General features: G+C 48.6%; 1 protein-coding gene across 2 annotated transcripts in view; it reads left to right on the plus strand.

The window, feature by feature from the left end:
- The window catches only part of Ankrd13a (ankyrin repeat domain 13A), a 32,621-nt gene that overhangs the window by 4,313 nt on the left and 14,116 nt on the right, over nt 1-14,192 (plus strand). For both annotated transcript variants that reach the window (XM_052755094.1, XM_052755095.1), the window contains exons 2-5: nt 8,443-8,575; nt 9,207-9,331; nt 11,909-11,954; nt 13,847-13,990. In XM_052755094.1, the coding sequence (XP_052611054.1) occupies nt 8,443-8,575; nt 9,207-9,331; nt 11,909-11,954; nt 13,847-13,990 (448 nt within the window). The remainder of the gene's footprint in view (nt 1-8,442; nt 8,576-9,206; nt 9,332-11,908; nt 11,955-13,846; nt 13,991-14,192) is intronic.

The following is a 14,192-nucleotide window of genomic DNA, read 5'->3' on the forward strand; positions in this document are numbered from 1 at the left end:
CTTTTTGAGACAGGGTTTATCACTGAACTGGAGCTCCTGCTTTCTGCTAGACTGGCTGGCCAGTGAACCCTCAGGATGCTCCTGTCTCCTGTCTCTGTGTCCTTAGTGTGTGTGTGTGGGGGGGGGGGGGGGGGGGTGACAGGTGTGTGCCATGCCTGGCTTTTACATGGGCAGTGGGGATCTGACCTCAGGTCCTGATGCTTGCACAGCGAGCACCTTACTCACTGAGCCTCCTTCCCAGCGCCTGCTTTGTGTGGTTCTTTGAGACAAGGCTTCCTGTGCAGTAAGTACCTCCTGCCCTCTGCACTCTTCCGGCCTCAGCCTCCTGAGCTGGGATTGGAGAGGTATTCCGTCACGCCTGGCTTCAAACCTGTCTTCCTAACCTCTGCTCACCACTCAGGGAGCCTGCCTCTCCCTCAGGGGATCTAAGGACAGCAATAGATCTAACTAACCTCTGGTGTACAGTAAATGGGCGCAATGCCCCTGAGCAGACCCAGCAATAGCCACCGAGTTCCCGAACCTGGGGGATTTAGCTGTTCTATGCATATTCCAGTTTTCCTACAGGAGTTGGGAGTTGGCTGCAAAGGTAAAAACAAAGAATTCCCGTCACCTCGACAATGAACTGCCGCTTGCCTTGCTGTGCCGCACCGTTGCGTTTCGCGGTCCACTCCTTCAGTCTTCCGGCACCCGAGTGGGGCTGGAAGCTGGCACAGCACGACTGTGTTTTGTTCCAGGACCTACTGCAGCACAAAAGAGTTGAGTTTATCCAGACCAAGACATCAGGTCTCGGCAGCTTCGAGTGTCGCTGGCAGCTAGCACTGGTGTGACTTGGCCAACAGGGAGCATCTCAGGCCTCAGAAGGGCACCACGGTGCCTCTCACCCCTCGGCTCTTTAATGGTCGGTGGGGCTTTGAGGTTGGTGGCCATAGGTGAAAGTGTCTGTGTTCGGCTGTCGTGTGGCCAGGGGGTCTTTGGAACTCTCCACTGATGCTAGAGAGTGAGTGAACACTTCCAGGGACGAAGGCAAAGGGGAGTGCACGCATCCGAGCCCAGGAACCCTGGGACCCAGTCGGCGGGAGAGCGGCAGGTAGAGCACTTTTCTGAAGCTAGCAGCTGAAGCACAGCGCGGGAAGGGAAGAGAATGTTCCAGACAGCAGTCATCCCTGGAGCCTGTTGGAGGCCTGTGGCAGCCCGGGGGAGGTCACTGGGCACACATTCTAGTCAGTGTCCTTTGTCCGGAGGCCAGTGTGAGCCACCTCAGATGAAACACCTGCAGGCTCTCTGGCGCTCCTCCTTGGTGAACTCAAGTTCACAGAACCTCCGGGGCTTAAACCTTTTCCCATCTGACTTGAGGCAGGAGCCACAGTCACAGAGGCCCAGGGCGGTCAGAGAGGAGAGGGGTGAGGGTGGGCGGTGTGCTGCACCCTTCTGTTGGAGGCCTCAGGTAGTCATTGCCCCGGGCCTAGGTGGCAGAGATGTTGAGGATTCCCGGAAGCCAGTGGGGAAGCTGGAGCTGGGGCCCAGGCTGTCTGCAGCCGGCCCTCAAGTCAGCCACTCTGACGGCAGGGCGGTGAGGAAGGCTGGTGTACGAGGAAAGGGGAATTAGCACGCAAGCACAAAGGCGATGTGGGAACCTTCTCCTTGACTTCATTCCAGACTCAAAGGAGAGCAGGGACTTTGAGTCAAAATGTCAAGGATCAGAGTTGATTGAATTCTGAAAGCCCATCCTCTCTCTCTGAGCTGCTGGTAGCTGGCAGTGCCAAGCTCCGGAGTAACTCATGAAACAGCCGTCATCTCTCAGTCATCTCTCAGGGAGCATGACAAGTGATCTGAACCTCCACAGTGGGTGGCTGCTCCGAGGAACCCACTCGGAGTGCCAGCTGTGAGAGCTGTGAGGTGGGGACCTTTCCAAGGGGGCAAACCCAAGCTCAGGAAAATTGAAGCAACTTGTCAGGCAATGAAATGGTTTATCGATGGTAGATTAGTCTTATGTGGCACATATAAACACACATGGTTTTTCCGACTTCTTTATTGACACACAGTTCGCTTACCATAAATCTATCTCTGGTGGTTTGAACCAATTGTATTTTTGTACCTGGTCCCAGCGAGTGGTGTCTCTGGGGGGTTTCGGTGGTGCAACCTTACTGGAGGAAGTATAGTACTTGGAGGGGTACTTTGAGATCACACACATATCTATATGACTTGTGTGTGTGTGTGTGTGTGTGTGTGTGTGTGTGTGTGTGTGTGTGTATCCTCACTCTCTGCTTTGTGTGTAGGATTGGGGTGTGAGTTAGAGCTTCCTGCTCCACCACCATGACTACCTACTGTAGTGGACTCTTAACCCTCTGGAGCTGTGAGCCAAATAAACGCTTTCATTTCACTTGCCGTGATCACGGTACTGTTCTCACAGCAGCAGAAAAGCAGCTCACACAGCACACTCTCCATCTCAGGTGTCCTAGCTGGAGGTTTTTAGTATGTCCTCTCCCATTAGCCAAGTGCCACATGTCACCTGTGCCACTGTCAGTCACCAAGCAGTGGAGCAGTGACCTGGTCTGCTTGCCTCAGCCCGACCCCTTCAACGTGCTAGTTCTAACAAAATCCAAACGTGGGTTTTGTTTTTAACCTGTTAACACTTGAAATTCTAAAAAAAGTATTCAGATTATTTTTAAAAAGAAGAAAGAAATAAAAAAGGATCCGTATATTCTTAGCATCTGCTCTTCACTCCCCCCTAACCCTTCAGTCGAGGCAGCTAGCGCAGTTCCTGTCTTGGTACATCTGTCTCATCCGGGGGTTGCACATGATCAGACTTGTGCAGCCTGTGGTCCTTTGTGTCTAGCATGATGATTGACAGCGTGCATCAGTTCTCCATTTTTATTTTTAATTTTAATTTTTTTTTTTTTTTTTGGTTTTTCGAGACAGGATTTCTCTGTGTAGCTTTGCACCTGTCCTGGCTCTCACTCTGTAGACCAGGCTGGCCTCGAACTCACAGAGATCTGCCTGCCTCTGCCTCCCAAGTGCTGGGATTAAAGGCATGAGCCACCACCGCCTGGCTAGTTCTCCATTTTTATGATGAAAGCAATTCTTTTGCATTGATAGACTGTATCCTGTTCATTTATAATATGGTCACTCTAACTTTCTGAGCAATTTCTGATTTTCAGAGAGATTGCACTTTTCTTTTTTTCTTTCTTTCTTTCGTTTTTTTTTTTCCTTTGAGACAAATTTTCTCTGTGTAGCTCTGGCTGTCTTGGAACTTGCTGTGTAGACTAGGCTGGCCTCGAACTCACAAAGAAAGGCATGTGCTACCTGTCTGGCTTTTTTTTTTTTTTTTTTTTTTTTTTTTTGGCTCATCTGAAATGTGCTGTGTAGCCTTTGGTAGCCTTGAAATTCTGAACCTCCTGCTTCTACCCTCAGTTCTGGGTCTAAGTGTGAGTAGCATGCTCATCTAAAGGAATATTCCTTTCTCAGTGAATTATTTTGGCGCCTTTGTTGAACTTTTACTGAATTGGATGGTGCCTGCTATAATGCAGACATAGGGCATGGAGGCAGGAGTCTGAGGATCCCCAGGTGGTCTTCACATACATACCAAGTCCAGGCCATCCTGGACAGGTGAGACCTTGTCACAAACAACAACACAAATCTTTAAAAAAAAAAACAGGTGTTTATTTCAGGGGTCTAAATTTTATCCTCGTGACGGGATGTTTGTCCTCATGGCAGTACCACACTGTCCTGTTTTTTGTGTAATATGTTTTGAAATTGTAAAATGGATGTCCTTGAACTTGGCTTTTCTCTTTCAAAAAATTAGTTTAGTATATGGGTGTTTTGGCTACATGTATATCTGTGCGCAATGTGTGTGCCTCCTGCCCTCAGAGATAAGAAGAGAGTGTTGAATCCCGTGGAGTTATGGGTAGCTGTAAGTTTTTGCTGTGGCTGCAGGGAATTGCACCCAGCTGGTGCTCCTGACTGCTGAGCCTTCTCTCTAGCCCCTGACTCTTCTTGTGATACTGATGACTCTGGGTTTTGTGCATTTCCATATAATTGAGAATCAGTTTGTCAGTTTCTACAAAAGCCTGCTGGGATTTTGCTGGGCATTGCATTGAGTCTACCGTAGTTCAGCATAGGGTTGTCTCTAGCTAGTCTTCTGAACCGTGAGCATCAGCTGTGCTGTTTCTTTAAATTCTTTAAAAATTCTTTCAGTGGTTCTTCAGACCCTTCAGAGTGTGAGCTTTGTCTTTATTTTCATTTTTTCCTTCAAGTGTTTTTCATTGTTTTTGATGCTGTTTTACGAAGCATTGTTTTCCTAAGGTTTTCTGTTTGTTTGTTTTTTGCAAGTGTATAGAAATGCAGTTGGCTTTGTTTTATACCGTGATCTCTTTGTTTTGGTTCGGTTTTTCTTTGGTTGCTTTGTTTGTTTGTTTGTTTTTTGAGACAAGGTTTTTGTGTCCTAGAACTGGCTCTGTAGACCAGGCTGGCCTCAAACTCATAGAGATAGATATACCTGCCTCTATCTCCTGAGTGCTGGGATTAAAGGTGTGTACCATCACCGTGGCTATACCTTGATCTTTTATCTTGCAACATTGATGAGTATGTGAATGCTAAATGCATTTAGTGTTAGTTTTGTAGTGTACTCCTTGGGATTTTCTGTGTACATCATCCTATGAGTAGAGATGCTTTTATTTCTTTACATTTTAAGTATGTTACCTTGTGTTTTTCTGTAGGAGTGTATTTCATGTGAGTGCAGATGCTCAGAAAGGCCAGAAGAGGGTGCAGATTCCCCTGGAACTAGAGTTAGAGGTGGTTGTGAGCTCCCTCCCTCTGTGAGCCCTCTGCAAGAGCAGCGGGAGCTTTTATCTGCAGAGTCACCTCTCCAGCCCATCTCCTGACCTGGGCTCTGGGGACAGCGCTCAGGAGGTGAGCTTGTGTGGGAAGTGCTCCCACATGCCGAGATGCATGCGTTCATTCTTGATTTTACTAACCCAGAGCTTTTTCTTAGCATCTGTCAGTGCAGTGGAGGACTTTAGGGACCTTTGGCTTTGTTGGTTTGAGAGCTCCTTATTTCTCTCTCATCTCTAGTCTCCCATAGTTTTCAAATCACATTGTCACCATAGTGTCGACAAGGGTTGGGGTGGGGGGGTTGGGGGAGTTCTTCGTGCCTTTCTCATTCCAGGTTGGAAAGGGAGGCCTGGTAAGCCCGAAGAATTCTCATCAGCCATGCAAAATGTGATGCCGGAATGTGTCTTTCTGTGGTTTAGGGACAGAAGGAAGCTAGCTTAGTGGGCTGGGTCTTTTGTTTTATATCATGTCTGAGATAACTGCCCAAGAGGTGAGTGCCGTCTGCAGCCTCAGTCCATGCTTCTCGGTTTCTGGGTGTGGAGGAGTAAGGATTAGTTCCCTTTCTATGGTAAACACGGTAAAAGCTGTGAAGCCCGGCCTGTGTGACTGACTGCAGTGTGCTGAGCCTGCGCCAGGCTTAGACTGCACTTGAGGACGGAGTGTATGTAATGGAGGGGAGGGAAGCTAATGAGTTTGCTAATTACTTCCTCACTGTTAAGCTTCAACTGTGTTCCAGCTTCACAAGTTCATAGTCCTGCTACTTTTAGGAAAAGAGTTATTTAATACAAGTTAGAGATTAGGATGGCAGGAGCTAAGAAATACAATACTTAGACCCTGTTTTGTTTTATAGTTTCAATCTCTTTGGTACAGTGGACTAGCCATACCCTTGGTGAAGTCTAGGGAACCTGGGAGGGATGGGTGTGGACTGTAGATGGAGACATGATGGTACAGTGGTCTCCCGTTTTCAGGGCTTTCCTTTCTGTCAACCTGACACAACCTAGAATCACCTGGGAAGAGAATCGGAGGGAGTGTCTACGCTGGGTTAGCCAGTGGGTCTGTCTATAGGGATTGGCTTAATTGGCTTAGTTGATGTGGGAAGACTCAGCCCATTGTGGGTGGCACCATTCCCTGTGAAGGGGGTTCTAAAATGTGCTGAGAGTACAGAAATTGGAGCTGGAGAGATGGCTCAGCAGTTTAGAGCACTGGCTGTTCTTCCAGAGGTCCTGAGTTCAATTCCCAGCAACCACATGGTGGCTCACAACCATCTATAGTGGGATCTGATGCCCTCTTCTGGGATAAAGGTGTGCATGCAGATAGAACACTGTATACATAAAATAAAATAAATAAGTCTTTTTTAAAAAAAAGAGTGGAGAAACGAAGCTGAGAACTGGCAAGTGAGCATGCATGTATGTGTTTCTCTCTGCTCTTGACTCGTATGTGATGTGACCCGCGGTCTCAAACTTCTGCCATTGTAGCTTTCCCAGAGCGATGGCTGGTGCCCTGGAATTGTGAGCCAAAGAAACCTCCCTGGTAAACTGCTCTTTTGTCCGGGTATTTCACCACAGCAACAGAAGTGAAAGCAGAGTCCCCGTGATCAACCACGGTCCGCACCTCCTGAGCGGGAAATTCCAGAGAGCACTCAGCCCTTTCCAGTTGTGTGCTGCTCTGCTCCGCGTGGAGTAATGAAATCCCTGCTGAGCACCCAGTCCTGCTGCTGGCACGGGTCACCCTTGTCCAGCAAGCCCACACAGTTGTGTGCTGCTCACCATCAGTCCCCACGCAGCCACTGGGCGGAGCAGCTCTGCAGGTGGAGAGCCATCACCATGCTGGTGCTCAAACGCCTCTTACTGTACTACTGTCCCCAAAGTACAAGACGATATTAGCAACTGGGATGTGCCAACGGGGAAGCTAAAGCTGGTCCTTTCAGTGCAAAGAGGAGACAGCTTAATGGATTAATTTTTTAGACAGGGTCTCACTGTGCAGCCCTGCGGGCCTGGAAATTGCCTTGTAGACTAAACTGGCCTTGAACACAGAGAGATTCACATACCCTTGCCTCCAGGGTGCTGTGGTTAAAGGTATGGGCCACCCTGCTTTGTGAAAATGCTTCATCTTATTGTATGAATATATGTGTAGGAAAAGCACAGTGCATTTATGGGGTTCATACTGTACTTAGCTTCAGGCTCTCACAGGTTTACTGGGACCTATACCCCATGAAAAAGGGGGAGGGGGTATCTTATTTTAGCACCTGGGAGAGTGCCGAGGCCTGGGATTGGCCCGGGGACCTCCGGTTCAGCAAGCACACTGCTTCCCACTTCTTTTCCTCGATAACAGTTCTTATCTTCATTGCACAAAAGCTGTGATGTAATTTTGCAGAACAGGAGGTTGCGTAACTGTCAGCTCGTGGCCGTTAACCCTCAGTCTCACTCACATTCCTTCCTTTCCTTAGCAGCCTGTGAGGCATTTGCTGGAGACGACAGTTTACCCGAACAGCTGTGGTTCAAGGCAGCTCACCTTTGCCGAGGATGTTCATCCTTTAGAAAGCTCTTGTTCCCTCAGTCCGCAGCAGTTCACTGCGTCCTGGGAAGAACTTGCCGAGCTGTGCCGAGCTGTGCCGAGCTGTGCCATGCAGGCAGGCCGGGACACTGACACCACACCAGACTCGTCCACTTGGCTCCAGCGCTCCAGAGGAGAGCTCTGAGAGCACAGTAGGAAAGGAGACCGCAGACCCTGCGTGTGTGCTGTGTGTCGTCTCCCATTTCTCCACACGTGTGTCCACAGACGTGCCTGACGGGGCTCACTCACAGTTACTGAGAGAGACCTCAGCTGCTGCTGTGTGCTCCTTCTGGCCGTTTGGAACTCAGCACACAACCTCAGAGAAGGCTTTGTAGCAGCCCGGCTCGGGACTGAAATCCCGATGGGACCCAGCTGATGTCCCGTGCTTTCAGTTTTGACCGCAGGCCTGCACTTCCTGTTCTGAACGCGAATGCTGGCCCGTGCTTGAAGTCGCCACCCTTGGTGGACAGTTGTTCTTCCTGACAGCCCTGGCCTCTTTAGGTTTCACTTGAATGGTGCTGAAGATTATGGTTTATGGTGGAAGCCATGAGGCCTAGAGTCTTGTTTGTTTATTAGGCCCATAACTCTATAGAAACAGGAACTCACTGTTTAAAAAATTAGCTAAAACAAAAAAAGAACTTGGGCACTGTGATGGTGTCCTCCTGAAACCCCAGCACGTGGGGGTGGAGGCAGGATGAGGAGGAGGAGCTCCAGGCCAGTCTTGGCTGCCTGAGAACCTGTTTCAAACAATAATGAAACCTAACCAACTCACTGGCCATCTCCTTTGTTTCTGGTGCCAAGTTCATGTTTGACCAGTGCTCACATGCACACACACACCTTGTAGCATCTATTGCTGAAGTGTGTGCGTGATGTGTTCTGTTTTCTACACTTGGTGAGGTTCACAAGTGCCTGTTCATGCTCGTCATATGTGTTATATATGTTCATGCTCTCTATATATGACCAGTGTGTGATTTTCATGCTCTCTATGGAGGTCCAGTGTGTGATTTTCGTGCTCTTTATATATGTCCAATATATGAATGCATTGTTTGATTTTCACAGAATGCAGAAGCTCTGGACCCTCGGGGCCGGACATTACTGCACCTTGCGGTTTCTTTGGGGCATTTGGAATCTGCTCGAGTGTTGCTGCGACATAAAGCAGATGTGACCAAAGAAAATGGCCAGGGATGGACAGGCAAGTATACATATTACCCAAGCATTCATCTCCATTTTTCTAGCTGCAAATGAATAGTCTCAGTGGTAATTTTCCTCTCTGTCAGCTGGGCATGATGACAACATGAATCCAGGAAGCTTGATTCTCACAGTCTTGAACCCTCGGTGGAGGGTGACTCCTCTCCCAGAAATGGCCCTTCTGGCATCTGTCAGTGATGCCAGTTTTACCCTGGTATGGTAGGGACTGCATTGAGGCCCACAGTGTAGGTGAAATCAAAGATATGAATGCCACAAGTAGCCTCTTGGTGTTCGCTGTTTGGACACCCTCTTACTATTAGAGACAATAGTCTTGTGTGGGCCAAGCAAGGACACTTGTATGTGCAGGTGAGTCCTACCTGCCGGAGCTAAGTGTAGTCACGGCAGTGTGAGTGCATGAGGGGGTGTGATCAGGCCAGTAAGTGTGCTGTGTTTTCCTTCATGAAGTGATGAGTTAGTTATCAGAAGTCATGGCCATGCCTCATCAACTCCAGCTTCAGTCCTCTGCCTCTCTGAGGCACATATTGAGCTCCACAGATAGCTCTTCATGCTGGCACAGGAATCTGTCAGAGAACATGAGGATGCTTCCTGATTCAGTTTTGCCCTTTTGTTTTTAGTTCTACATGAAGCTGTGAGCACAGGTGATCCCGAGATGGTCTACACAGTCCTGCAACACCGAGACTACCATAACACATCCATGGCCCTCGAAGGTGTACCTGAGCTGCTACACAAAATTCTTGAGGTAACCGTAAGGCTGCGCATGCCTTCCTCTGAGCCAGACACTGCCATTATAGCGGGAGACAGCCCCACGGCCTTGTGTGTCTGTCTCCCTTAAGAGTAGTGAATATGCCAGGCGGATCTCTGTAAGTTCGAGGCCAGCCTGGGCTACAGAGTGAGTTCCAGGACGAGCTCCAAAGCTACACAGAGAAACCCCGTCTCGGAAAAAGAAGAATAGTGAATGTGGTATTTTGTTGCCACATAGTGCCGACAGTTTGCCTAGGCCTGTGTCCCCACAGGGTGCCCTGTGCTGAGGTGACCTCACAGAAATAGGGATGGGCACAGCTGCTGTGTGGGCATTGCCAGGGTCTGTGTACTGCATCTCCTCAGCACTCTCGTCACTTGTAGCCAGTGGTATGGCTTCAAATCCATTTCCTTCATTCATTGTCCATCACTGGCTTTGGGGATATCTTGTGAATCGCATTGTGAGAGCGCTGTGGCTCTGGGGTCTTCCTTTAAAAACCAGTGACTAGGCTCCAGGGTAGTTTGGGATGATGGCTGCCATTCTGTAGCTGACCTCTGCTGTCTGGGGACTATCTTGGGAGCACCTGTGATATGCCCCGAGCAGCAACAGACAGAAGGCAGCGGAGGAGACTCCATCTTCGTTGTTCCAGAGTCTCGGCTTAAGCACGGAAGAGACTTAATTAGCTAATTCACTATTAGCTAGTGAAGTCGGTTTCACAGCGATAGTTAGGACATTCTTGAGTAAAATGGCTGTCTGGAGAGGAGGAAGACTCGGCTGTCAGTAAAGCAACCGTCGGCCATTGTCTGAGCACCCTTTAGAACAGTTTTATGAAGCTTAAGAGAAAGCTTGTGAAGATACTCCTTTCTCGTGTAAGCACAGTAGAACTCCCCATGCAGTGTGAAGTAGTTAGATGCGCTGTTTTAAAAACGGATGTCCGGTTAGGGGTGTGCAGAGGTCACATGGCTCCGCTGTGTTTTCATCAGAGCTACTATAAGCGGAACCCAGTCCTTTGTGTTTTGTTGGTTTTTGTTTTTTCCTGAAGCAGTTATCCCATGTAGCTCAGGCTGGTCAGCCCAGGTGACTGACTGTCCTCCCACCTCCCCCTCCCAAGGCTGGGATCCCAGGCTGCACCACACCGGGTTCATGTAGTGCTGGGATGGAGTTCAGGGCTTCTGGCCTGGGAGGCATGTGCTCTGTCCACTGAGCTGTGTACCAGCCTTTCAGTTGTCTGTTTGACAGGGAAGAATTAGGATTGAATGTAGAGACTTTTTTTGAAGACCTGTATTGACCCTTAGAAGTGAACTGGTTACATTGCTCTGTGTTTGACGCTTCAGGTACAGACAGTCTGTAAATCATTTTCAGTGGCACCAGAAGCTATTGTTGGTGGTTGTATGTTTCAGCAATGTCTCTTAGAACATATATTAGCATTCCTTTCTTACCAGTTATCCTTGGATGTTGTCTTGGCCCAATAGTTAAAATCTCGGCTGCTTTCACTCAGGGTAGATTTCCTTGCCTTCTGCTCTGCAGGGACAAAGGCCAGTGCAGAGCCTTGGAGGGGAAGAGTAATGGGAGACTGAGGAGACCGTGTGACCTGTACTGTCCCCAGGACAGGGTCTCACTGGGTAGACCAGGCTGGCCTCGAACTCAGAGACCCTCATATCTCTGTCTCCTGAGTACTGGGATAAACATATGCAACACTACGCCCGGCAATCTCTCTTTTTGGATGATCAGTTGGCTTTCTTAAGTAGCTCTTCAAGAGCCTTCTGTAAGAAATTAATGAGAGGCACACATGCACACACACACACACACACACACACACACACACACACACACACACGCACACACGCACAGTCCTAAAACAAGGATGTTGTGGTGGCATAACACTTCAGAAAGCCAAATTATAAAAGTTTCTGAGGAAACTGAGACATTGGTTAAGCGAAGGGAACCCACTCCTGAGGATGTGGTGTCTGCCTCCCTTGCCATTCTGTACTGTTGGCCAATCGATGTGAAGGACTTCCCAGCACGTCCAACTCCTTACACTCAAGTTCCCCGAAGAAGAGCCAGAACTGAATTCCTTCTCTTGGCTGTGAATAGCCATCACCCATTCTTAATTCTCTAATACTGGGAGCTTGCTGGTCCCACGTTAGGTTTAACCTTGGTTCCATCCTACCCGGTCACTGTTCTTTGGTTAACCTTTTCTTTTCTTCTTTTAAGTGGCATTTGCTTATTTGGGGTGAGGGGTGCGTGTATGTGGGCATCACAGGACTCCCGTGGGAGTTGGCTCTCTCCTTCCATCACTGTGTGGATCCCAGAGAAGGAACTTGGTCACCAGTCTTGGCTGCTGGCACCTTTGCCCACTGAGCCGGCCACCGGGTGCCTCTGGACCTTCTTGGCTGTCTGGAAGTGTTCTCATCAGGACGGAGGAACAGTTCAGACACCAGTGACTGGTTGAGTGTGTTCATGGTTGCTCTCTCTCTCTCCTCCCTTCATTGTTGAAGAAGCCACATTAACCCTGCTGTGCTTGTCTGAGTAATCGTGTCATGGGTCACCTATTCTAAACCTTTGTCTGCCCTTCAGGCCCCGGATTTCTATGTGCAGATGAAATGGGAGTTCACCAGCTGGGGTAAGTGGCTGTGGGCTTGGAATTTATGTGTTTCCAAATTTAAATAGCCTGTTGGTAGGTTTATGTTCCTTTGCAAAAGCTCGTGGTGGGGGGGGGTCTGTGTGTGTGTGGGAGGGGGTGTCTGTGTGTGTGTGTCTTAAATCCAGATCTGGTAGATGACTTGCATTCCCATTTAGTTTCCTCTAGTCTGTCTTTTTGAGTGTCTGACTTGGCCCAGAACATGTATACATGCAGCAGACAGACACTTCTGTCTCCCCCTTGCACTGTGTACCCCTGACACCCACTTGATTAGTGTGATTGGGTTGTACTATTTTTAGGGGTTGCTATAGCCCATACTGGCCACAGATTCTTGTCAGTCCTCCTGCCCCCTGACCTCCCATGCAGGGATTATAAGTGTGTGCTGAAGCCTGCAGCTTCTTTAGGAAGCAGAGCCTCTGGACCCTGGGCTGAAGTAACCTCCTTGCTTTGGCAAGGACTAGGTGGGTACCACTCCACCCAGCCACCTGGCCATCTTACTAGTTTTTTTGTTTGTTTGTTTTGTTTTGTTTTTTTGAGACAGGGTTTCTCCTTATAGTTTTGGTGGCTGTCCTGGCTCTCGCTCTGTAGATCAGGCTGGCCTCGAACTCACAGAGATCCGCCTGGCTCTGCCTCCCGAGTGCTGGGATTAAAGGCGTACGCCACTGCTGCCCGGCCATCTTACTAGTTTTTAATGCCTGTTTGTAAGCTATCATTTCGTGATTTACTACAATTTGTTACTTATGTTGTTTAGCTTGATTCTTTCAAACTTGTTATTCTGGGGAAAATGAGACAATATTAGAATAGTTTTCTTTCTCTGTGTTTTTGTTTTTTAATTTAATTTTCTACAAAGTGCATGTATTTCCCCAGAATACTCTGTGAGGCAATTGATAATATATTTTCATAGGTATCTGCTTTTCCTTCTTGTAGGCCAGTGAACTAACATTTGGTTTTTATAGCTTTTCTCACTAGGATTTCCAGCTTTGATAAAAAAGCAGCAGGGGCCGGGTGGCAGTGGTACACGCCTTTAATCTCAGCACTCAGGAGATGAGCCAGGCAAGCTCTGTGAGTTTGAGGGCAGCCTGGTCTACAGAGTGAGATCCAGGACAGCCAGGGCTACACAGAGAAACCCTGTCTCTGGAAAAAAAAAAAAAAAAGCATTAGGGTTTAGACCCTTGATATACTGTGAATGGAGGCTATAATGTAGCTGTGGCCATGTAGCCCTGGATGTGTGAGCGAGAAGTCCAGATGGGCACACTCCTCAGCCCTGGAGGGTCAGTCCGGGCCAAGAAGACTGCTGGGAAATTTGTTTACTATTTCTCTGATGTGTTGAAATAGGCTCTTTTTTCTATATTTTTTGTTATTTTTTTAATGCTGGGAGTTCAGCCCCAGGGCCTGATACATACTAAGCATGCACTCTACTAGTGAACTACAGCTCTAGCCTTCCTTCCTAATTATTGTCTGTCTGTCTGTCTGTCTGTGCTGCTGGCATTAAAACTTAGTGTATGCAACTGACCTATCACGGGGATAGAACTCCAGCCACTTAATGTTTTTGGTTTTGGTTTTTAGTTAAAGTGGCCTCACTAGGTTGTCCTGGCTAGCCTCAAACTTGCTGTGTGGCCCAGACTACCTTCAAAATGGACTCCTGCTGAGCCTCTTGAGTACTATGAGTAGAGGCTTGCCCCACCTTGCCAGCTTCCATTTCTGTTTCTCAGGATGAGTTCCTTTACAAGTGTGAAGGGGGAAGTCCAGTCGTGTTTGACCAGTCATGATCTAACCACTCTGCCCTGTTTACTAATGTCAGAACCCCGAGTTCCTGGCTCACGCTTTCTGTTGAGCCCTTGTGTTTTACTCGGTAATACGCCTCTCTCCTCCAGTGCCCTTGGTCTCTAGAATCTGCCCGAATGATGTCTGTCGCATTTGGAAGAGTGGTGCTAAGCTGCGCGTGGACATCACTTTGCTGGGGTTTGAGAACATGAGCTGGATAAGAGGGAGACGAAGTTTCATATTTAAGGGAGGAGGTAAGTGACTCCATTGTCATAATTCCTGCCCAAGCCAAGAGCCGGGTCACTTTGTTGCTGTCACTGAGACAGGGTCTCACTGTGGTGCCTGGGTTGGCCCGGAACTCTCCTTGTAGACCAGGCTGACCTCTGCCTCCTGATGCTGGGGTTGATGGTGTGCACCACATGTCCAGTAAGTAGCACAGTAATTGTGAACCATCAG

Source organism: Peromyscus californicus, unplaced genomic scaffold, assembly GCF_007827085.1.
Source record: "Peromyscus californicus insignis strain IS unplaced genomic scaffold, ASM782708v3 Scaffold_2__1_contigs__length_46816999, whole genome shotgun sequence".
In the NCBI taxonomy this organism is placed as follows: Eukaryota; Metazoa; Chordata; class Mammalia; order Rodentia; family Cricetidae; genus Peromyscus; species Peromyscus californicus.